At 36.2% G+C, this 23577-nt stretch overlaps 1 protein-coding gene across 9 annotated transcripts in view; it reads right to left on the bottom strand.

Moving 5' to 3' along the window:
* The window catches only part of chl1b (cell adhesion molecule L1-like b), a 130628-nt gene that overhangs the window by 37762 nt on the left and 69289 nt on the right, over positions 1-23577 (bottom strand). For 6 of the 9 annotated variants that reach the window (XM_055212662.2, XM_055212667.2, XM_055212661.2 and 3 more), the window contains exons 2-12: positions 16250-16441; positions 13537-13554; positions 11177-11285; positions 6983-7173; positions 5282-5404; positions 5025-5195; positions 4718-4756; positions 4345-4456; positions 3815-3996; positions 2887-3018; positions 765-908 (exon numbers count right to left, since the gene is read on the bottom strand). In XM_055212662.2, coding sequence (XP_055068637.2) covers positions 765-908; positions 2887-3018; positions 3815-3996; positions 4345-4456; positions 4718-4756; positions 5025-5195; positions 5282-5404; positions 6983-7173; positions 11177-11285; positions 13537-13554; positions 16250-16349 — 1321 coding nt within the window. In that variant the 5' untranslated portion in view covers positions 16350-16441. The remainder of the gene's footprint in view (positions 1-764; positions 909-2886; positions 3019-3814; positions 3997-4344; positions 4457-4717; positions 4757-5024; positions 5196-5281; positions 5405-6982; positions 7174-11176; positions 11286-13536; positions 13555-16249; positions 16442-23577) is intronic. The other 3 variants (XM_055212664.2, XM_055212663.2, XM_055212665.2) reach the window with 3 other exon arrangements.

Below are 23577 nucleotides of genomic sequence, written 5' to 3'. Positions count from 1 at the left end.
AAAGTGAAGCTCATTTTATCTCTCAGATGAAAGCAACACATGCTTTGGTTACCGTGAATGAATATGAATACAGAAAGGCGAAATTGTTTGCACATAAAAGAGCCCGTTCGCCTGGGGGAAAGCTGGTTTGGAGACCGGACAGGACCACCCAGCTGTCTGTATGCTATCATGAGGACCTTTTCACTCGCCCTAAAGAAACCCAAGGGCTGTCCGCTAGGCCATATCGTGCTTGTGCTTCTGGTTGTGTCCACACTGATGATAAACAGCTTGTTTGTGGCCAAGGTACTTTACATTATGTAGTACCAAAGAGGATTTTGGCTAATAATGAATGAAAACACGTAATGGGCATGTGGCATAAGCCATGTTTAATAAATAAAAATGATTTGGCCATATACTGGCAGAAGCATTTGTGATCCTTATAATTATTGCGTATACAAAATGTGTCTTGTGATATTGTTGCAACCATTATTTTATAAAAGCAGTAAGCTATATGAAGCCAAGTGCTAGATTGTTTGCCGTCCCGCTTTGTTTTGGCCTTACATCACCCCTTAACCGTAAAATCCCTGTGATGCACAGCGTCTCGCATAACACTTAATGCTTTAATTTCTTTTTGTTTTGCTTTGAACTGCATGAAATTGCACAGCTGGGAACATTATGTACTCGGATCTCTACAGGTAAAGATTACAGATTATTATCCACTACAAAATCCCAATGCAAAGATAAAGTGGGGGCGATTACATTGCGGGCATCAGTAGTTTACTTACTCATAATCATAATGTTGGCATTAGCTAGTATGGTGCCGTGTTTGTTTGTAGCCTCGCACTGGTAAACGGCGCTGTTATCTGGGTTTGCGTTGTGGATGACAATGGTGCCATCTTTCATGATCTTCCTGTTGGATGTTGGGACCTCTGATGAAGAAAATAAGAGTTTAAATGTCATTGTGCACCATGGCAAGGTGAAATTACGTTCATAATCTTACGCTTAAAGGTAAAAAAAATAAATTTTTATTTACTCTTAAAACGTATGTGTTAAAACAACACATCTTGGGACGGTTTCCTGGAAAGGGATTAGACTAGTCCTAGACTAAAATAAATGTAAAAGCTTTCCAAATTTGCATATCTTAAAATACATCAGTGCCATATGTTTTGCCTTAGAATGCACATTAGTAATGTTTTTAGTGAGGAATGTTTGTTAAAACTAGTTATATTTCCCAATTTAAACTAAGGTCTATTCCTGGCTTAAGCTAAACCCCTGTCCGGGAAACTGCCCTCTTGTGTCTAGTTAAGGACAACACATTTAATGTGTTGTCCTTAACTAGACACATCTCTCTGTTATTATTAGAACAATACATTTTGTGTTGTTTTAACACATCTTTTGTTGTTTTAACACATCTTTATTTATTTGAACACAAATCAACACTTTGGGGGTTTCCCAAACAGGAATTAGCTTAAGCCAGGACTAGGCCGTAGTTAAATATTTAAGTCATTTTTAAAAGCATAATTTATAAATAAACACTATTGGTGTGCATGTTGAGAGACAACACTCGCGCTGATATATTTAAGATATGTCAGAGAAAGTTGTTTTCGATCAAGACAAAACTAACATTTAAATTAGTTTGAGACTAGGCTTAAGCCCTAAAATAACACTTAATCTGTCAAACAGCATAACACAAAACAATGTGTAAAAATTAACACATTTTGTCAAAAAAAAAAAAAATTAATGAAATTAATTTGTGTCCCCCAACCAAAAAACATCATCATCGTCATAAGGGTATTTTTTTCAAATATTGTCCTGTCCTAAGAAACCATACATTAATTGAAAGATATTTGGTCAAGATACAACTATTTAAAAAACTGTAATCTGAGGCTGCAAAAAAAAAAATAATAATAATAATAACAAAAATATTGAGAAAATCACCTTTAAATATGTCCAAATTTGTTTAGCAACACATATTACTAGTAATAAATCAAGTTTTGATATATTTATGGTAAAGAAATATCTTCATGATACATGATCTTTACTTAATATCCTAATGATTTTCGTATAAAAAAAATGAAAACTTTTGACCCATACAATGTATTGTTTGCTATTGCTTTAAATATAAACGTGAGACTTATAACTGGTTTTGTGGTCCAGTTTTGTGTACATATATTGTACAACAGGACACAAAATCTGTCATAAAAACTTTAATTTTACTTGTTGTAAATTGTACAGTAGTGCTGCCTCACGATTAGTCGCGACTAATCATTTGCAGAATAAAAGTTTTTGTTTACATAATATATGTGGGTGTACTGTGTATAATAATTTAAATTATATATAAATAAAAATATTTATTATATACATTTATATTTTTCTTAAAATTATACATGTATGTGTTTGTATTTATATATACATAATTATTATACACAGTAAACACACATATATTATGTAAACAAAAACTTTTATTCTGCAAACGATGAGGCAGCACTACAGTATAATACTTCACAGATCATGAAACTTTGATGTATCTCATATAACAATATGAAAATAATTGTTTTATTATTATAATTTATGTGTTTACTTTTGTCAAACAATGTTTGATTATTTTTAATAAAAGTTATTATCAAGTAATCAGCTATTTTTTTAAGTAATGCAGCATTTTAATATTTTATGTTACTTTACCTTAACAAATTAAGTAAACAATTTTAACTTGTTTTTATAAATTATGTCAACTTATCACAGGTCAAACTTAAAATAGTAGTTGTTTTAGCATTTTTATTTACAGTGCAGCTTTTCTGAAGTCAACAGCATTATATCATTGTCATGATATCATTACATAATTTTATATCAACACTATAACCTTGTTAATGAAGAGTTATTCAGTAATATAGATACGGGTGTGTGTACCTTTCAGAGGAAGGCCGTTGACCCTCCATGCAACATTTGGTTGTGGATTTCCTTTGACAACACACTTGATCGTCACATCAGATCCAATTGTGGCCAGCTGACTCTGTGGCTCTATTTCCCACGCAGGTGCCTCTTTATAAACAACAGAACCCAGTTTTAAAATAATAATAATAATAATAATAATCTAGGCACCAATGAACACTGAAGCATGACAATAATAAAAAAATCTTGCACAAAAGTCTCCTAATGTATAGTTTCAACACAAACATCGCTCCTTAACAGGATAGTTCACCCAAAGTGAAAATTCTAAAATAATTTTCTCATCCTCATGTTGTGCTTAATCTGTATGAATTTATTTTATCTGACAAACTATTCCTTTAAAAATATGGACATTTTTCATTTTATATATTGAACAAACAGATTGAACATTTGATCTACTGTATATTCAAAATAAGGACAGTAAAATCTTAACTACTAATTATTACTGTGTTCTATAATGAAGGTGTAAGATCGACTAAACTGCACTAGTCCTTAATTAGCCCTGACTGCATTTCTTGTATCTGGCCAAAAGATGGCGATGTTTACCACTCATTCATTCTTCACACCATTCCAGCATCTATGGCTATATTTATGGCAGAACCGGTTAATCCATACACAAGTTGATCCATACAAGTTAATTCATACACAGGTTAGGGAAGGGGCAATTTGGTATCTCCAATTTACCTAACTTGCATTTTTTGACCTGTGGGGAAAAAGTACCGGAGTACCCAGAGTTAACCCACGCTGACACAACATGCAACTCCACACAGAAAGGCCACCTGACCTAGCCGGGGATCGAACCGGGGACCTTCTGGCAACAGTGCTACCTATTGTGCATTCTAAAATACAAAGACGATGCACCATTTACGAGCTACATTATGTGACTTACCCTCTACTGTAACATCAAAGTAATGCTTAACCACTCCAAGGTGGTTTTTGGCTGTGCACATATATTTTCCCTCATCATCTTCATTAACCATCCCTATGGTCAGCAACTTCCCATGACTCTCCACAATGGCCTTCTCTGGCAGCCTGTGACCTATTTTTTCCCACTCCACCTTTGGAGTTGGACTGAAAGACAGATGGCAGAGATGAACTAATAAACAAAACATATTTAATATCATTCCAGCTGGAGTCTGTTTTATTGCATTTAATTAAACGGTGAAAAACTCTCCCAGTTAACAATTTAAAAATAGGTTCTTTAGGAACAGAATTTCCAGGCAGACTTCCCTAAAAAATGGCAAAGACTGTGGCGCCACTAAAACGTTTATTTTGCGGCTATTAATAAATAATCTACTGCAATCATATTGGGTTATGAAGTTTAAAAAAATGTAAAAGCCATTGCAAGCATGAATGAACTGCATGCTACTAAATTGTAATACAAATCAACTGAATTAATAATATGAATTAGACACGTACAATCCATCAGGAATACACTCCAGCTGAAGATCATCTCCTTTTACTAAAGATGTTTGCGTCTTCGTTCCCGTAGGCGTCAATAGACTGGGCTTCCTCTCCCAGAGCGAGTTTGCTTTTTAACAATAAGAAATTCATATAAGACTTTAATATGCATTCAAATATGATTGTTAAAGGTGTATGTATGGCATGCATAAGGTGTCAGGGAGACAATAAAAAACAAATGCTTTAAAGGTGAAGTGAATCATTTCTGAATTTCTAATAACGGGCTTCCTAATGACACTTACATTATTATTGGTTGTCCACTCAGATAACAAAAAGTTATAAAATTAAAAAGCTTCTCTACACCCATGTTGGATCCCTAAGTGTCACTCACCATTTCTTGTGCTGCTACCAGACCCCTTTATTAACGTGTCTTGGATGAAAAGATGGGAACACAAATATAAAATGTTTGGCAATGCAAAAACAACCAAATATGAAGGACATGGCATACATGTACACTGCAATACACAGGACAAAGAAAATATACCAAGCTGATTGGTAATGGATATCAAACACATAGATGTAATACATGCATATGATCAATGCATTCAAAATCTGTTTATGAAGCCGATCAGGTCAAGAAATGATCACATGCACCTGTTCATGCTTTTAAACTTTTAAAAAATATTGTTTTAACGTACTGCTTTTGACAATGACGGACATGGCAGTTTTCTGGACGACGGTTCGAATGAGTGGAAAGGCAGCAAAGCAGCAGTAGTCCCTGCGGCTGTCTGTCTCGATGGCATTGGAGAAGTACAAGTTCCCATTCAGACCCACTGAGACTCTCTCGTCCTGCTCAATGTGTTTCAAACCTAGAAACAAAAAGGTTAAATGTGGTTTATGATATATAAGGATGTGAAGAGTAGGCTTATAAGCATAACCAAAATCTTTAACTCACCTATAGTCATCCAGTAGATTTGCAGTGGGGGGAGTCCTTTAGGTGGGTTGCATTCCAGAATGACTGACTGACCTTCCGAAACTTCAATTGGGTCAATGTTCTCTTTGGGGAACTTTGGGACACCTGCACAGGATAAATAAAAGGGTTAAGGGCATAAATCAATAGATATTATTTTTTCAAATGGGTCAGTGACGTGAGGTTAAAGGTGTAGTGGAGGATTTTCTCAACTTTTAGACAAGAACCGCCTTCTCCACTTTTTTATAAAATGCAATTGCGCAAAACTCTTGATTGACAACTAGGAGGACCAATAGTCTTGATGATCCACCCGGAAAAAGAAAATCCTCCGCAATACCTTTAATTATTTTGTGTCCGTATGGTTCAATTAAATGTAAAAGGGTTAAAATTTCAAAATAAATTTGCAGATTACTTGCATACATTCTCTTTTTTGAAGACCAAGTCTAAAATTTCAGATTTTATTTAATTTTGAAAGAGTATTTGGGAGGTAATTGCAAAAATGTCAATGTGATGTAACCGGTCTGTGTCCATTGGTCCAACTAGTATTTTTTTAAATGAAAATATAAATATATTAATAAAAATTGTGGAATAAAATATAATATAATCTAGTTTAGTGTAATATGATTTTTTAAAATGCATTTTTACATCATTTGTCAAAGATTATTTAGAAAACAGAGCTGTTTTCAGCATATGTCAGGACAAATATTACAAAAACGCATACAATGTACATTTAAAAATGACTAATAAAATTATAATTATATATATATATATATATATATATATATATATATATTTTTTTTTTTTTTTTTTTTTTTTTTTTTTTTTTGATGATTATGCTTACATGCCATCATTTTTTGGCGCAATTGGCGGTTACACCATTTGACATTTTCAGGTCCATTGAGTCTTGACTTTCATAAAAATGGTGCAAATGTAATTTTTATTGCATAAAATTACATAAAACACGGTGTGCATAGAAAAAAACCTGATTTGAATTTCTTATCTTGCCAAACAGTTTTGTCACTAACCCAATATCAGTTTTAGCTATTGTGACCCTGTGTGTGAAATCCTGGATAAAGGCTTTTGATCTTTGACACGACCTTACTCAGTCAATATTAAAAATATCAAGGGTATATTTGCACAAAATGTTCTTTACATTATATGGGATGATTTTATGTAGAAAACCGTAAATCACAAACTAACTGACTAGATGGTTTTTCACAGGCAGGGTCACAATCAAGTCACCATTAGGGGGCAGCAAAAGCCAGACTTTTCCTCTTACAGCATCCTTAAAGATTATTTGTTTCAGTTTCCAAAATAACGCATCAAACTTTAACTCCAATGGTACACGTCAACTGAATGAAGGATTGAAAACTGTTTCAGTAAATAACGATTCTTTGCCCTGGTTACATCTTCAAAGATTTATGTGGTGTGTTTCAAAGCACATTGAGAATGTTACGTTGAAAAATGATGGAGAGAAAGAAGTCAAGTCATTTTTCACTGGGCCCTCCTGAAGCTCCATACACTTTTAGATGAAAGAAAAACCTCCAGGGTTCCCCTGACTTTGTAGCGGGCAAGTGAAACGGACCCCACTAAGGAGCATAGCGGTTGTCTTATTGGATATCAGACTCTAAATTATTTTGAAAGAATTGGTATGAAACATACAGCAGAAAGTTATACATTACTCACCAGGAACGATAAATTCAATCTCCTCTGACATGGCTGTTCCTAACTTGTTAGTTGCAAAGCAGCGATAAATTCCCAGGAATTCAGTAAGATTCTCATTATTCGGAATGATGAATGTTCCGGAGTCCTCTAACGTTTCCAAACTGGGATCCTGATACGGATCAAAGTCCTGACCGTTTTTTGTCCACGTGAATCTGAAAAATAGAAAACGGAGTGTTTAGATTTAATAACGGCACAGCGTGCATGCTTTGAAATGTGAAGAAAACATGCCAAGACTTTCACATTCAGGTTTTTAGACATCAAATGCTCGTATTAGACTTTGAAATGTGCTTTGAAATGCTACTGGGATGTTTCTGATGTTGCAAGCTATTAATGATCCAAAACCCCTGCTGCATTTTTATGTTGATCCAGACTGGATTATGCTGCTTGGTGTTGATCTAGACTGGTTTAACATGCTGTGTTTTATTGTACTAAAAGTCAATATACAGTAGTAAAATCTGAAAACTTTAGTTTCTTAATTCAACTCATTTAAAGCTTCACTACATTAAGCAGTGAATGAAGACAATCACTGTCAGACTGCAGAGAGACTCCTGTTGAGAATGATATGTTAATGTTATCATGCAGAATCCACAGCTTTATTACTGCTGTGTTTTTGGAATTAACCCTTTGGTGTCTATTGCACATTCCTTTGCTACTGTATGTTTTGTGCAATAGATTATATTTATTATGCATGTTAAATTATGTGAATGTCTGTTAGTTCTCCTATTAAAGACCTGTTCTAAGGGAGTCTTGCACATCTGTGAAATATACATTTCTGCTCATATGTTTACAGTACATACACCTTGCAGAATCTGCTAAATATTAACAATGAAAATGCATTAGAAACAATGCCTTAATAAGCTTTTTTACATAACAGATACACATTAAATAATAATAACTGAGAGGCCATTTTTGATAAAATAGACGCTCACGTTCATAAAATACACACAAGACACTCCCTTATCAGTAAACTCCGATTACGCATGAAATTATGCGAGTATCTGGCAAACGCAAGTGTCTCTTATCATAAACCCTTTAGATGCGTCTGCAGCAGGCACTTATTTTGACAAGACACATGATGCACACAGGTTCACTTGATGCACCGAACACATATTTTGAAATTATGAACCACACACGACGGGCTACATACATGTTGTAACGAACTTCGCATCGAGCGCCCTCGAAAACAGAGGCTATATGATGTTAAAGGGAATACTCCACCTTCATAAAAGAAAAATCCCAATAATTTACTCCAAGATGTCTTTCTTAATTCAGTCAAGAAGAAATTATGTTTTTTGAGGAAACTGCATGTATTGCATTTTAGTAGACCTCAACAGTTTACAGTTTCAATACACCTTCAAACGTTCCCAACTGAGGCATAAGGGTCTTATCTAGCAAAACAATCATCATTTTCACCAAAAAAATAAAAATATGCACTTTTATACCACAACTTCTCGTCTTGCGCTAGCCGTGTGACGAGCCAGCGCGACCTTATGTAGTACATAATCATGTTGAATAAGTCACGTGTTACATATGTTTGCGGACCATTTTAAACATTAAACTGACACAAAGACATTAATTAGCATCATTCCACATACAACAACGTCTGAACGGTCCTCTTTCTCCACACTTGTAAACACTGGGGCGTAGTTTCACATACGTCATCCGTGACCTCTTAATGTGATGACGTTATGCGTAAGGTCACGCTGGCACATCACACGGCTAGTGCAAGAAGAAAAGTTGTGGTTTAAAAGTACTTTTTGGCGAAAATTATGATTGTTTCGCTAGATGAGACCCTTATTCCTCGGTTGGGATCATTTAGAGCACTTTGAATTGAATTTGCTTTGAAAAAGTCCACTAAAATCCACTTTATGGAAAAATCCTAGAATGTTTTCTTAAAAAAAACATAATTTCTTCTCGACTGAACAAATAAAGAAATAAACATCTTTGATGATATGGGGGTGAGTAAATTATCTTTTTTTAAATGAAAGTGGAATATTCCTTTAAAGGAATATTCCATTTTCTTAAAAGAAAAGTCCAGATACTTTACTCACCACCATGTCATCCAAAATGTTTATTTCTTTCTTTGTTCAGTTGAGAAGAAATTATGTTTTTTGAGGAAAACATTGCAGCACTTTTTAATGGACTTTAATAGAGCCCAACATTTAATACTTAACTCAACACTTAACAGTTTTTTTTCAACTGAGATTCAAAGAACTATAAACGATCCCAAACGAGGCATAAGGGTCTTATCTAGCGAAACGATTGTCATTTTTGACAAGAAAAAAAATCCACTTTTAAACTACAACTTCTTGTCTAGATCTGGTCGTGATGCGCCAGCGTGACCCCAGCGGACGAATGTGAAACTCCGCCCCAGTGTTTACAAATGTTGAGAAAGAGGACCGTTCCGACGTTGTTGTTGTATGTCAAATAATACAAATTAATGTCTTTGTGTCAGTTTATTGTTTACAATGGTCCGCAAATGTGTGTTTTATATATGTAACACGTGACCTCCCTACGTCACTACGCATTTACATTAGGTCGCGCTGGACCGGACCTAGACGAAAAGTTGTGGATTAAAAGAGCATATTTTTTATTTTTCTTGACAAAGTGACAATCGTTTCGCTAGATAAGACCCTTATGCCTCGTTTGGGATTGTTTATAGTCCTTTGAAACTCTGTTGAAAAAAACTGTTAAGTGTTGAGTTGGGTATTGAGTGTTGGGCTCTATTAAAGTACTTAAAATGAGAAAAATCCTGCAATGTTTTCCTCAAAAAACATAATTTCTTCTCGACTGAACAAAGAAAGACATCAACATTTTGGATGACATGGTGGTGAGTAAATTATCTGGATTTTTCTGTTAAGGAAATGGAATATTCCTTTAATATTCAAGTTTTTTTCGCACGGAAGTACTCGTTCACTGATGCTCAAGTAGGCAAACAATACCTTAAGGAACGTATGTACCTAATTTTTGCACGGGTTGTCAATTGTAGGTTTGAATATAACATAAATACATAATAAAATACATACATAATAACAAAAAATATAATATTGTGACCTAATTATCGACATAATGTCATATCAGTGGGCCCTTGCCGTTTCCCATCCATAGGCATAGGTGGACATTGCAGGACCTACCCCATCTGAGGGTTTTCCCCCTTAAAAATATAATTCAAAAACACGCTTTATGTACAAGGCTCTCACACCTTAGTTAACTTCAAATTCAAGGAGCTTTCAAGGACTTTCCAGGTCCAATACCCTCAAATTCAAGGACTAAATGTGTAGACACATTTCAAGGGAGAGCATAGTTACATCGTGTTACCTTTTAAGATACATTGTTACAGTTCCCTTTCGAGGGAACTCGCGCTGCGTCACTGCTGTGACACTTTGGGGACTCTTCCAGGGGAAAGTGCATCTGAATGTGTATATCAAATTTAACCAATGGTGAGGCTTAACCAAAAAGACATGGGGGACACGAGAGCCAGGAAGTATATCGCTATCTGAAATATTGCCAAAGACGGCGTTACAGGGACGCAGGAAGTATGGTACGGGAGACGCAGCGTCTCGTTCCCTTCTCAGGGAACAATAATTACATACGTAACCCGAGACGTTTTTATGTGTCAAACACAACTGTGCAAAAAAGCATTTTGGTATGAATCAACAGAAGATATAAGCATTAAAAGCGAACAGTTTAGCACATGTGCTTAAAAGGCTAGAAATTTTATGATATTATCCTACACTACACAGGGAATAATATAGATTTTTTCCAGAAAACTTCTTGCATAAAATAGATTCAAGCACTTTCACTGACCTGTATCTATGTATGTATATATATTTTTTTAAACTTCCCAGAGCCTTGAATTATTTTCCTCAGATTCACAAACTTTTAAGGATTTCAAGGACCCGTGGTAACCCTGTATGCTTTATATATAATATTACAATACATATAATAGTAAAACAGTACAAATGCAAATGCTTTTTTAGCTTTAGAAACATTTTGAGCCCCTCACAGTGCTTTGGACCACTGCCTGTTTTCCCATCTCACCTACACATATTTACACCCAAGTCCCCTGGAACCACCCTCCAGAACACAACATATGGTGGTGACTAGCTATGTTGATGCACTGTCTGTCTTTCTCTGTATGTGTGCGCTGCTTACTCTGGTACAGGGTTTCCCGTGGCCTCACACTTCACGGGGAAGCTCTCTTCGAAAGGAAAGGCGATCAGAGATGCAGGGGAGTGCTCTGTTATTGTAGGCAGCTGCTCCACTAGATAGACAGACAAGCAGATCACTCAGTACACTGTTAAGAAGGATTTGCAACATGCAGGATGGGTGATGTGAAATGCTTTATTGAACCTTGGGTTCAATCGTAATGATTTTTTACCATCAGGTCACCTGTTTTGATCAATGCATATAAGACTAAAAGTAAACAAAATGTTAGTCTAAGTATTGAGTCATTGATTGTGCTGTGGTTAAGGATTAGGAAATGGCAAATGATTTGATCAAATAATGTCAATGAGAGTATGTTTAATAGCTTGAGTGTAAAATTGAATATGCATGATATATTGTGAGCTTGATGGAGTAGTGGAAAGGGTTACTATTTATCTTATTGAAGTGGTTTGCTGGCTCTGTTGTTTAATGTTTTTCCATGCCAAAAACACTAAAACCCTCAAGTGTTTTGATTTGAATGAACGTTTCTTTACCACTCCCACAAAGCCATGTTTGATATTTTTTTCTAAATCTAAAATGAGATTAGTTTATATACTATGTATTTTTTGGATATACCATGGTAGGACATTTATAATAATATTATTAAAGTACAATGGCATTGCCATTTTGCTAAGTAAATGTCAACATCTTTTGGAACAACGGTCCTGCCAAATGCATTACATTTTAAACCAATCTGTACGTTATCTACACTGTAAAAATGCTACATTTTTGACAAATCAACATATATTGTTAAGTTACTTTAAACAGTTAAGCGTCCCGTCCCGAATACGGGACACCTAAGTTTGCATTAATATTGTTGATGTAAATTTTAATCTATCACTACAAACTATATATCGTTGGAAAGGTCTAAGCCTCCAGAATAGACATTTCAACAGTGTTTTATAAAATAAATTATGTAGGGAGAGTAATTGATTCATTTATAAAGAGAGTGTGCCTCAAAAAATGTATTTTCTGCTAAATGTCACTGTCCCACCTGCAGGACGACTACATTTACTTCAATGTTTGCATATGAATTCTTATCTAATCATGACAAACTGTATATTGCTCCAAGAGTGTAGACTTAACTCAATAGGGTGGGGTGACGCTTAACCCTCTGGGGTCCGACCATTTTGGGACACTGTCAGAGGTTCTGACATGCTCTTACATTTGGTCTTTTTTCAGTTGCTTTAAAACATAATAATGGCAAGTGTCTCATACCACTGTGTTCAGCACAAACTGGGCTAAAATATTATATGAGCTACATGTATGTACATGTTTGTATTTTTGAGAGAAAAAGGTTTATGCGTGGTTTTTAAAAAAGCAAAAATTTTAAGTCACTGATATAAGTTCACAAAACCCATACTAAACATGTTTTAACAAGACTTTCCTAAACAGAATCTAGTAGTCTAGAGTTTTTTCTTTAAAATGATGTGAAAATCGTCCTGCCTACTCATTCACATAAACCAATATATTGATTTAGAAATTCTAAGACACTTTTACAGAGGACATATCATGAAAATCTGACTCTTTCCTTGTTTATGTGCTATAATTGGGTCCCCTGTGCTTCTATCAACCTAAAAAATGTAAAAAAGATCAACCCAGTAACTTAGTAAACCATTATTTGCAAGCATGTGAAAAATAGGCCATTGAAATTTTGCTCCCCCTGTGATGTCAGAAGGGGATAATACCACCCCTTAATCTGCTTTATCCAACCACAACACTGCCATTTACTGCCGAGGTCAGCTCATTTGCATTTTAAAGGACACACCCAAAATGTTATAATAACTTATCTATATGGTATTTTGAGCTAAAACTTTACATACATACTCTGGAAACGTCAAATATTTATTTTACATCTTAAAAAAGCTAAAAGTCCCCTTTAACTTTACAAATTAAGTTAAACAATTTAAATTTGTTTTTCTGAGTTATTTCAACTTATCACAGGTCAAAACTTAAAATATTAGGTTGAATTGACTTGCAAAACCAAGTTGTTTTAACTTCATGCTAAATTTGTAAAAATAAAAAATATGGGAATAAATTGTGTACAAGCCCCTATCCCAGTCAAGACCAGTAACCTAACCATCAGAATCTGATTGGCTGTCAGGAATGTTGTTCCATGTTGACCCAAAGAAAAAGTTTTCAAACACCAATATCAACTTTGATACTGATATTTTATGGCAGTGGTAAATGTTCCCAACAAAAGAGCACATTTTTGCATTTAATAATGGATTTCCAAACCAAATGGATGATAATAGATGGATGAAAGTTACTAATTCTAGGCATGGCTTGACATAACTGTGCAAACTTACTGTTTATGCGTGCTAAAACTAACAGATCCACCGTAGCAGGGAAACACAAAGAAACAAATGTGCAGGGGTTTGTTAGAACCGTATAGAAATAACTTCTAGAGAACTGGTATCAATTACATCCACGATAAAAAAGTAGAACAGAATAAGTTATAAACAACACTGTGTTTCCATGTAATATTATTCAGGTCCTAAAGGTATATAAAATACTTTGATCTGATTGCCACGGAAACGGCGAACACATAGCCCTAGCAACAAATGATACCTGCTTTCGGCATGAGTGAACCTGCAATAGAAATACCTGGGGTTCAAACAGATGGTTGTAGGAACAGTGTGTTCAATATTCTTCTTGCGTGCATGGAAATAAGGCCAAATTGTGCACTTGGCAAATAATTTATTGGACGGGATGAAAACATTATCTGTATAGAGATGTATGACTAACCCTTCTGATAAAAACAACTTGACTCTCTGATGTTTAAGTTTGCAAATTTCAGGGTAAAAATCATTAGTGTCTGTTTGTTGCTTTAAAACAATAAGGGGCAAGACACACCAAAGCTTTTTTACGTGGCTGTAAAAGCTTTGGTGTGCACGCCCCTAAGTATTAATCATGGGAAATCTTTTTGTTTTCTTTTTTAAGAGGGTTTTGAGAGAGTCTGTTCATTACAGTAGAATATGTTAATATTCCATACAATATTTACTGTCATCAACCACGATGAGTTTATGTTGTAAATAAATGACATGTAAAGTGGTCATTCATATCGAATTTTAAAAAAAGAGTGAGATCTGATGTAATATCACACCCAGAATAATTTTTTTTGAAAGACCAGTCCACTATGCATAAGATTAAATCAGTCTGGAATATAGTTCGTTTTCGCACAGTCGACTGCACAACCTTGTAAAGTATAATTCATTTGACACATACACAGACATTTGACGCATTGCGACAAATTGCAGTACCTTTTCTAGCCTATAGACGGTTTTATCGGACGCTCGTGCGGTGACGCGATACGCGTCTGGTCCGAACTTTACTTCCGGTTTCAGTTTTTTTAATGGTCTGAATAGTTGCTAAACTGAACTCTAAAACAAATACCTCGTCGAAAATAACAAATGTTTTGGTTTTGTAGGTAATATATGTGTTGATAATTTTGCTTGTTATATAAATAAACTATGTTTAAAGTACTTTGTTGTTATTTATTCTTAGCGGAGTTTACCAGAAATTACGTGTGGACCACGAAAGCCGCTTGTTTATGTTGTTACTGCTGAAACCGTGTATATACTCCATGCTTCTGAATGCGCATGCGCGACATACATTTTGTGTATTGTACACGGTACATTGACTTCCGTTTATGCGTAAAAACTGAACTACACTATACAGGCTTTGAATGAGTTGCTCTTGGGACTCTTACAGTAATGTGTACGTGTTTTACGTACGGCTAATTTTGGGGCTGTGACGATGCATCGCGTTTCCCATTAAAAATAACTGTCTATAATCGATTCTGAATCGCAAGGCTTTGTTTCTGTGTTTCATGCATAACTCGTGTGTGTACAACGGCTCTTTTATCAGTACACTGAAAAAAAATGATTCATTGAATTTACTCAATTTTTTTAGGTAAGTGGTTGTAATCAATTTATTTAAGCTACATTTAAACAAAAAAGATTAGTAAATTAAAATAAAATATAAAACTTTTGTTTAAATATAGCTTTAATAAATTGATTGCAACCACTTACCTTAAAAAAAATTGAGTAAATTCAATGAATAATTTTTTTTCAGTGTAGAAAGTCTTTATCAATCTAAAATCACTATGAGTTTGAGTCGTTTATAACGTGCATTTAAAAAAGCAACGTATGATCATGAAAATACTTGAAACAATTTAAAGAACAGCAATGTAAATATGCGTATAGACATTTCCTAGAATAGCATTTGTAATGGTACTTTTACTGCAGCACAAATGGAGTTTCTGCACGAGAGCGCCCTCTGGCTTTTGGATGTGCCAGCATTTCACCGTAATTCATTAAAATTCATTAATTGAAAAAAACGCACATTTGCCAAATTAATCATCACAGTCCTAATGAATTCATACGAAGTGAATCGTAAAAAAAAATAGTTTAAAAAAAACATAATGTCACAGGGCTAAAAGCAGATCGTACAAAAACCTCCAAATTTGAACATACAAAGACGAATTGTGCACCTCGTAAAATATGTAAGAATTCTTGTGAGATTGTTGGCTGGTTTTAGCTGGTTTAAAATGGTTTTGATTGTCTAATAGCATGGCCTTGCTGATTAGTCTGCTCAGCTTTGGTAGTTTAGAACTGGGGGCCGGGAGATGGTGCCAGGGTGGTCCCAGTTTTATGACATTTTATGAAATACATTAATTTATCATGAATTCTGTGTAATTAAATCTAAAAAAAATAAGGCTACTAACCAAAAGCACTACTTTTTTGTATAATTTAATGTTTTTTTTATTAAAATTTTGAGTTTTAGAACAGTTTTTTGTCACAAATTTTCTTTGTGGGGCCGAGAAGGAATGTACCTTACACAAGGAGGGCTGCACGCTGAAAAAGTTTGGGAACCACTGGATTAGACGACGTTAAATCAGCTAATATATACAAACCACCTCAAGACCTTTAACCACCGTAGGCTGGTTTATGTATCAAGCATTTAAAAGCCATAACAAAAAGTGCTACAGAAACACAGGAAATAATTAATTCAGCTTACCATCAAGTGGAATATCCAGGGCGTTAGTTTGATACCTGCAGCTAATATTAATACAAGAGCCCAAAAGGAGGGTCACTCCTATTTTCCATAACAACCGCATGACTGGTCACAGTTGAGCGGAGGATGACAGGAATACTGAAGACTTCCAGAAGTCAGTGCATCTCACTTGGATGCAGGCTGTGGTCCTGATACCTGCACAAAACACAACAGAGTTCTTAGTGCCACCCAGAATAAGAATTCAGCGCTCGCTCCAATAGCTGTCGCATAGATTCAAAAACTTGTTTATGTCGCATGACTTTCTCTACTTTTCCAATGTGTGTGCATTTCAGATGCATCTGTGAAAGAGATCTCCATATTAAAGCTCTCTATCATCGAATCCCCGGAGACACGAATCATATTTCTGTAAATTGTTTGTTGGTGAATGTGTGGCAGCTCAATTTTTCTCTCTTTCCTTTCGTAACACTGAATGCGAAAAACAAAACCTTATAAAGATAAATAAACGGGCCTCCCGCAGTTATGCTAATGTGCAGCAGATGTGGCAGAAATTATTCAGAATTATGAATTCATGGCACTATAACAGTGACAGATTTTGATTAGCTGGCTATAGTTGAGGGCTGGCAAATCACAATGCGTGCAGATGTGACTAAATAGTAAGCTAGCGATATGAAGCGTTATCGTAACGGGAAGGATGAACTTTTGAATTAAATGTCAAGTTTTTTGCTTTTAAAATCTATTTCTTGTAAAGCCTTTTGGTGATGTCATGTGAGGTAAGGGTTCAGTAGTTACGGTAGCTTTAACCTTTTGGAATCTGGCACCAGCAAGACATTTTGGAGATTAATTGATGCCCATTTCCCCCTTGAATACAATGAAATGCTGTAGCTGGTCAGAAGATATTAAATGGATGTCACCTTTCTGATGTGTTTTAAGTCTACAGTGATATTAAACTGAACTGTGGAGCTACTTTAAAGTACAGCTGCATTTGTTTAGGTGCCTGTAGGTCTAACAACTATAACTGGATTTTGTCTTTACATTATCAAGAAAACGCAGCTTTGGAGCAACTCAGAATTTTGTGGACATTAATACAGAGATAGATAAAGACTTTTCAAGCATTATTTGAGGTTCCTTGGCTTACAGATTCCTCTAAAAGAGTGTCAAATATACTATTTATGTACTGAAAGGAACACTGACATCTCAAAGCAACTTAATAATTTAATACACTTTTTAAAGCTACCCATTGGTTCTTCATAGGGGTTTGCAGGTGTGGCAGCTGAGGAACCCCAAATGGTACCAGGAATATCTTTGACTTTTAACAATGATACAGATTTAATGTTGTATAAATGCAATGCAATATGTTGTGCCATCTAAATAAAATGCCGCAAATTAAGGTGCTAATAAGTCCTCAATAAGTTTTCAGCATTGGCCGAATTTTTTAAACAACACAAAGCGAAAAGCCACTGACTAAAATGTTTGCTCTGCTATTGCTTTGTAATGCTGTTAATCTAGATTTCCATGCAAGCCAACTGATCCTGCTCATCTTCACACTGGATCTACTCACCATTTAATACTTAAAGAGCATTTTAAGTTCTCTTCCTCATGCATATAAATAAAAACAATATTGAAATGAGAGTATGCTCACTTCAATTATTTTTTACGAGATTACTTGTAAAGCGCTGGGGCACGCTGCGACACTTCGATAGCATTTAGCTTAGCCCCATTCATTCAATGGTACCAAACAGAGATAAAGTTAGAAGTGACCAAACACATCAACGTTTTTCCTATTTAAGACGAGTAGTTATACGAGCAAGTATGGTGGCACAAAATAAAACGTAGCACTTTTCTAAGCGGATTTTAAAGGGTAACTATATTGTATAGCGGAATTGGGAGTACTTTAACTCGGCGCAGTAACACTCTCCCTCTACCATTATGAGAGGGAGAAGGGGAGCAGATTTTTCAGGCGAGTCGAAGTACTCCCAAAAGTGCTATTCCGCCATAAAATATAGTTCCTCTTTTAAATCCGCTTAGAAAAGCACTACGTTTTATTTTGTGCCACCATACTTGCTCGTATAACTACTCGTCTTAAATAGGAAAATGTTGATGTGTTTGGTCACTTCTAACTTTATCTCTGTTTGGTACCATTGAATGAATGGGGCTAAGCTAAATGCTATCGAAGTGTCTCAGCCCGCCCCAGCGCTTACGTGCACGCACACAGATGATAGAGGGATGTATCAACTCTTCTTAGTTAAGGTAATAACATAGTTTAATATGGAAAATGGATATACTATTCCTTTAAGTTTGGCGGACAAAACTTTATTTTCTCGTGGGCCTATTGATGAACCTTTCCATAAAATAAAATTTTTTTGTTGTATGGTTCAATGAGTAACCTTTAACATCCAAAGGTGAATAAAATGGTAAGAAACAAATCGAGTGGTGATGACCAGAAGGGCGTAAGTGACATTTTACCAACTTTGCAGGAGGGCCAGAAAAAAATGAACATGGTTTAATCTGACTTTGTGTACTAATTTCAATCTTTTGTCCATCTGGCAGCAGAAATAGCTCTTCAAAAGCTTCCATTTGATATATATCTCCATTTCACCCAAAATGTCACTCACGCCATTCTGGTTCTCACTGCTCTAAATCAGGAATGGGCAACTACGGTCCTGGGGGGCCGGTGTCCTGCAGAGTTTAGATCCAACCATAATTAAACACACCTGAAGCAGCCAATTAAGGTCTTACTAGGCATACTAGAAATTTTAGGCAGGTGTGCTGAGGCAAGTTGAAGCTAAATTCTGCAGGACACCGGCCCTCCAGGATCGAAGTTGCCCATCCCTGCTTTAAATGGTTCTTTGTGGGACCAAAAATGGTTCTTGGAATCTCTGTAAAGAATCGTTTGTAGCACCTTTATTTTCAAGAGGCGAACTAGTACAGTATATACTACAGTGGATTGTTGTCAAAGTGTAGCAGTTTTTTTTCAAAGATAAACAATTTCAAAGGAAATGTATCCACTTTAAGCAGCCCTAAAATAGTGCTGGAAGTTGTTGTGGATAAAATTGTCCACTAATTGACTACTAACACAGGAAATTACATCTCAATAGCTGGATTTCTCTTTGAAAGACTATACCACAGCTCTCCACAATAGTTTTTCTCATGTAGGCTGCACCCCAGCTTGTTAGGTCACTTCCTTTTTGACATTAATTAGATAAACACAGTAAAATGAATCAGAGCTTAACTTGTAGAACAAGAGAGTTACAAAGCTAAAAGGGAGGGGCAAAGAAGTCTCACAAAATATCTTTATCAGTCAATTGCACCCCTTCAGGAGCAAAACGAGGAATTTTATTTTATTCACGTCTCTAATTAAAGTCAAAAGAAGGATTTGTTTGGTGCTGAAGAACTCTTCATTTCAGCTGTTGGTGCCAGTCACGAGAGATATCCACACTTCATTGCCCCTTCATTTTAACCCCAGCAGCTGCTTTAATCGGCACCTTTTTCAGCCAGACCCGTCAAGCATGTCCCTTGCTTAATCTTCTCCTCTGCTTAACAAATCCAGTAGGAAATGCAGAGGTCAAAGAGCAGCAAGAGGAGAAGTAATTGAATAATTGAACAGTGTGTGAATGACTCGATTCCCGGCATTCCTCAGTGGGGGCTCTTGTTTTCTGATGGGCTTGAACTCCACATGCCTGCATTTTCCATAATGGTATTAACTCAGTCGGCTGGGTTTTTGTGATTTACTGCCGGTTATGGTGACCCCTATGATGACCCCGGTGATGTCAGTAGTGCAGTCAGTGAGATGATGAGTTTCAGCACCCCTCTATTATCAATATGAAAGGCTTGTGGCTACGCCGTGGTACGGGCTGTTGGACTTTGATCCGTCTCACGGATCCAAAGACCCCGCCTGAGGCTGTGTTGCTTGCCCTGAGACTCCTTTCTCTCTACCCTACAGATGGCGGCGAGCATTAGTAATCAGATTAGAATCAAAAGGTAAAGTGCTAAGCTAATTGGATTGTGTTTTATTGGCCACTTTGGTGTTACTAGGGCCATATGTTTACCACCCTGATCCAACACAACGTGTCCTAGTTTTTTAAATTGTGCCGGCTCCCTCATTTCAACTTGAGGGCTCTTGCCGAAAAGTTGCTGGGCCACAGGGAATTAATGCCATCATTAAATATTCATACATCAAACTAATGTAAAAAGTGTATTGAAGCTGAAAATTAAAGCTAAGTTGCTTGAAGACCTGTGAATCTGAAGACATTTTGCTGAAGTCAGATTTTGAGAACAGATAACTTAACACTAGTAACTAGACTTTTAAAAAAGAACTTATTCATGTTAAAAATCTGTATAAAATGTTGTCTATATGTCCTCTGTTTATGTCGTCTGTATATCTCTGTTGATGTCGCCTGTATATGTCCTCTGTTTAGGTCCTCTGTATATGTCCTCTGTTTTTGTTGTCTGTATTTGTCCTCTGTTTATGTCTTCTGTATATGTCCTCTGTTTATGTTGTCTACATATGTCCTCTATGTTGTCTGTATGTCCTCTGTTTATGTCCTCTGTTTATGTTATCTGTATGTCCAATGTTTATGTCCTCTGTTTATGTTGTCTGTATGTCCTCTGTTTATGTTGTCTGTATGTCCTCTGTTTATGTTGTCTGTATATGTCCTCTGTTTATGTTGTCTGTATATGTCCTCTGTTTATATCTTCTGTATTTGTCCTTTGTTTAGGTCCTCTGTATATGTCCTCTGTTTTTGTTGTCTGTATTTGTCCTCTGTTTATGTTGTCTGCATATGTCCTCTGTTTATGTTGTCTGTATGTCCTCTGTTTATGTTGTCTGTAAGTCCTCTGTTTATGTCCTCTGTATATGTCATCTGTTTATGTTGTCTGTATGTCCTCTGTTTATGTCTTCTGTATGTGTCCTTTGTTTAGGTTGTCTGTATATGTCCTCTGTTTATGTTGTCTGTATATGTCATCTGTTTATATCCTCGGTATATGTCTTCTGTTTATGTCCTCAGTTTATGTCCTCTGTTTATGTAGTCTGTATGTCCTTTGTATATGTCATCTGTTTTTGTTGTCTGTATATGTCCTCTGTTTATATCTTCTGTATCTGTCCTTTGTTTAGGTCCTCTGTATATGTCCTCTGTTTTTGTTGTCTGTATTTGTCCTCTGTTTATGTCTTCTGTATATGTCCTCTGTTTATGTTGTCTGCATATGTCCTTTGTTTATGTTGTCTGTATGTCCTCTGTTTATGTCCTCTGTATATGTTCTCCGTTTATGTTGTCTGCATATCCCTACTGAAAAATCCAGCTAAGACCAGCATAAGCTGGTAGCTGGTTTTAGCTGGTTTAAGGTGGTTTGCGCTGGTCCTCCCAACCTGACAAAGCTGGTCATGCTGGTGGGCCAGCTGGTCTTCCAGCCTGACCAGCTAAGTCCAGCTAGACCAGCTTAAAACATGACCAAAACACAACTAGACCAGCTTGCTACACCAGCAAAACCAGCTTCCTACACCAGCAAAACCAGCTAAAACCAAGCTGGAGACCAACTAAAACCAGCTTACCAGCTTATGCTGGTCTTAGCTGGATTTTTCAGTAGGGATGTCCTCTGTTTATGTTGTCTGTATGTCCTCTGTTTATGTCCTCTGCATTTGTCATCTGTTTATGTTGTCTGTATGTCCTCTGTTTATGTCTTTTGTATGTGTCCTTTGTTTAGGTCGTCTGTATATGTCCTCTGTTTATGTTGTTTGTATATGTCATCTGTTTATATCCTCTGTATATGTCCTCTGTTTATGTCCTCAGTTTATGTAGTCTGTATGTCCTTTGTATATGTTGTCTGTATATGTCATCTGCTTATATCTTCTGTATATGTCCTTTGTTTAGGTCCTCTGTTTATATTGTCTGTATATGTCCTCTGTTTATGTCATCTATATATGTCCTCTGTTTATGTTGTCTTTATATCCTCTGTATATGTCATCTTTTTAATGTCCTATGTCCTCACTTTATGTTGTCTGTATGTCCTATATTTATGTCCTCTGTAAATGTCCTCTGTTTATGTTGTCTGTATATCCTCTGTATATGTTATCTGTTAATGTCCTCTGTTTTTGTCCTCAGTTTATGTCCTCTGTATATGTTATTAGTTAATGTCCTCTGTTTATGTTGTCTGTATGTCCTCTGTTTATGTTATCTGTTTATATTGTCTGTAGGCCTATATGTCCTCTGTTTGTGTTCTCTGCATGTCCTATGTTTATGTCCTCTGTATATGTCCTCTGTTTGTGTCCTCTGTTTATGTTGTCTGTATATGTCACATGTTTATGTGGTCTGTATATGTCCTCTGTAAATGTCCTCTATTTATATTGTAAGTCCTCTGTTTATTACACTGGGGTCCATCACTGGCAGTGCATGACCATTTATCTGATTAACTGCATGGCTCACAGGAATACTCAATTCTGATTGTCCGTTCACAGCACTGCTATACTGTTTAAGAACTTACACAGCCTGCAATCAACATGAACAAAATATTTTTTATAAAATCTTTACAGACCAAATTATTTGAGTTATGTTATTTATCAACTTTCAGAATGGACGATATCACACATAATACAAAAATGTTTTGAAAATATATAGATCCGTAAAGCTTTTTTTAACGAAACCAAGAAATAGTTTAAGTCTCTTCCTAAAAAGAGCAACCTCTAAGCAAACAGTTTTCCTTCGGGTAAGCTGACTTTAGTTGCACAGACAGCTTAGTGACCAAGGGCGACCATTTAAATTCCCTAATGATTCAATTGATCACAGCTCGTCCCTATACAGAACACCTAAACATTACCAAATAAACACAGAACTGGGACTTACTCAACAACTGCCGCTCTTTTTAATCCTCCAAATTTGAGTCTGATGATACTGGCAAACAGTCAAGGCTGCCCAGCGTGGGAAGACCAGCGTGAACTGTGACCTGTGCTGGTTTGGCACGGCCTGGGGAAAGCGGTCAAGAACAAGAGCCAGACAGGGAGGAGAAGGTGGAAACTGGGGCGAGAGAAAGCAAGGGCAAGCTTTTCTTCTCGATTGACTGATGGTGTCCTTTCCTGCACAGGCTCACCTCGCTCACCGTGAAGACTCATTTAGCATAGCGGATGAGCGTAAATCAGGACAGTGGAAAAAATAGGAAACGGTTTGGCAGAGGAAAGAAGGCATGGCGTAAGTGCTGACTGTTCTAATCTCTATGGGGTTTAAATGAAGAGACTATCCCTGAGAGACCACCATCATGCCTATTCTTCACACAGCAGGGTCCCTCACCGACACCGTGTGACCATTTACCTGATTTACTGCATGGCTCACTTAAATACTCTATTC

The sequence above is a fragment of the Misgurnus anguillicaudatus genome, chromosome 8 (genome assembly GCF_027580225.2).
Source record: "Misgurnus anguillicaudatus chromosome 8, ASM2758022v2, whole genome shotgun sequence".
NCBI lineage: Eukaryota > Metazoa > Chordata > Actinopteri > Cypriniformes > Cobitidae > Misgurnus > Misgurnus anguillicaudatus.
Note: the sequence above shows the minus strand (reverse complement) of the source record. Positions and strands in the feature narration are given on the sequence as shown.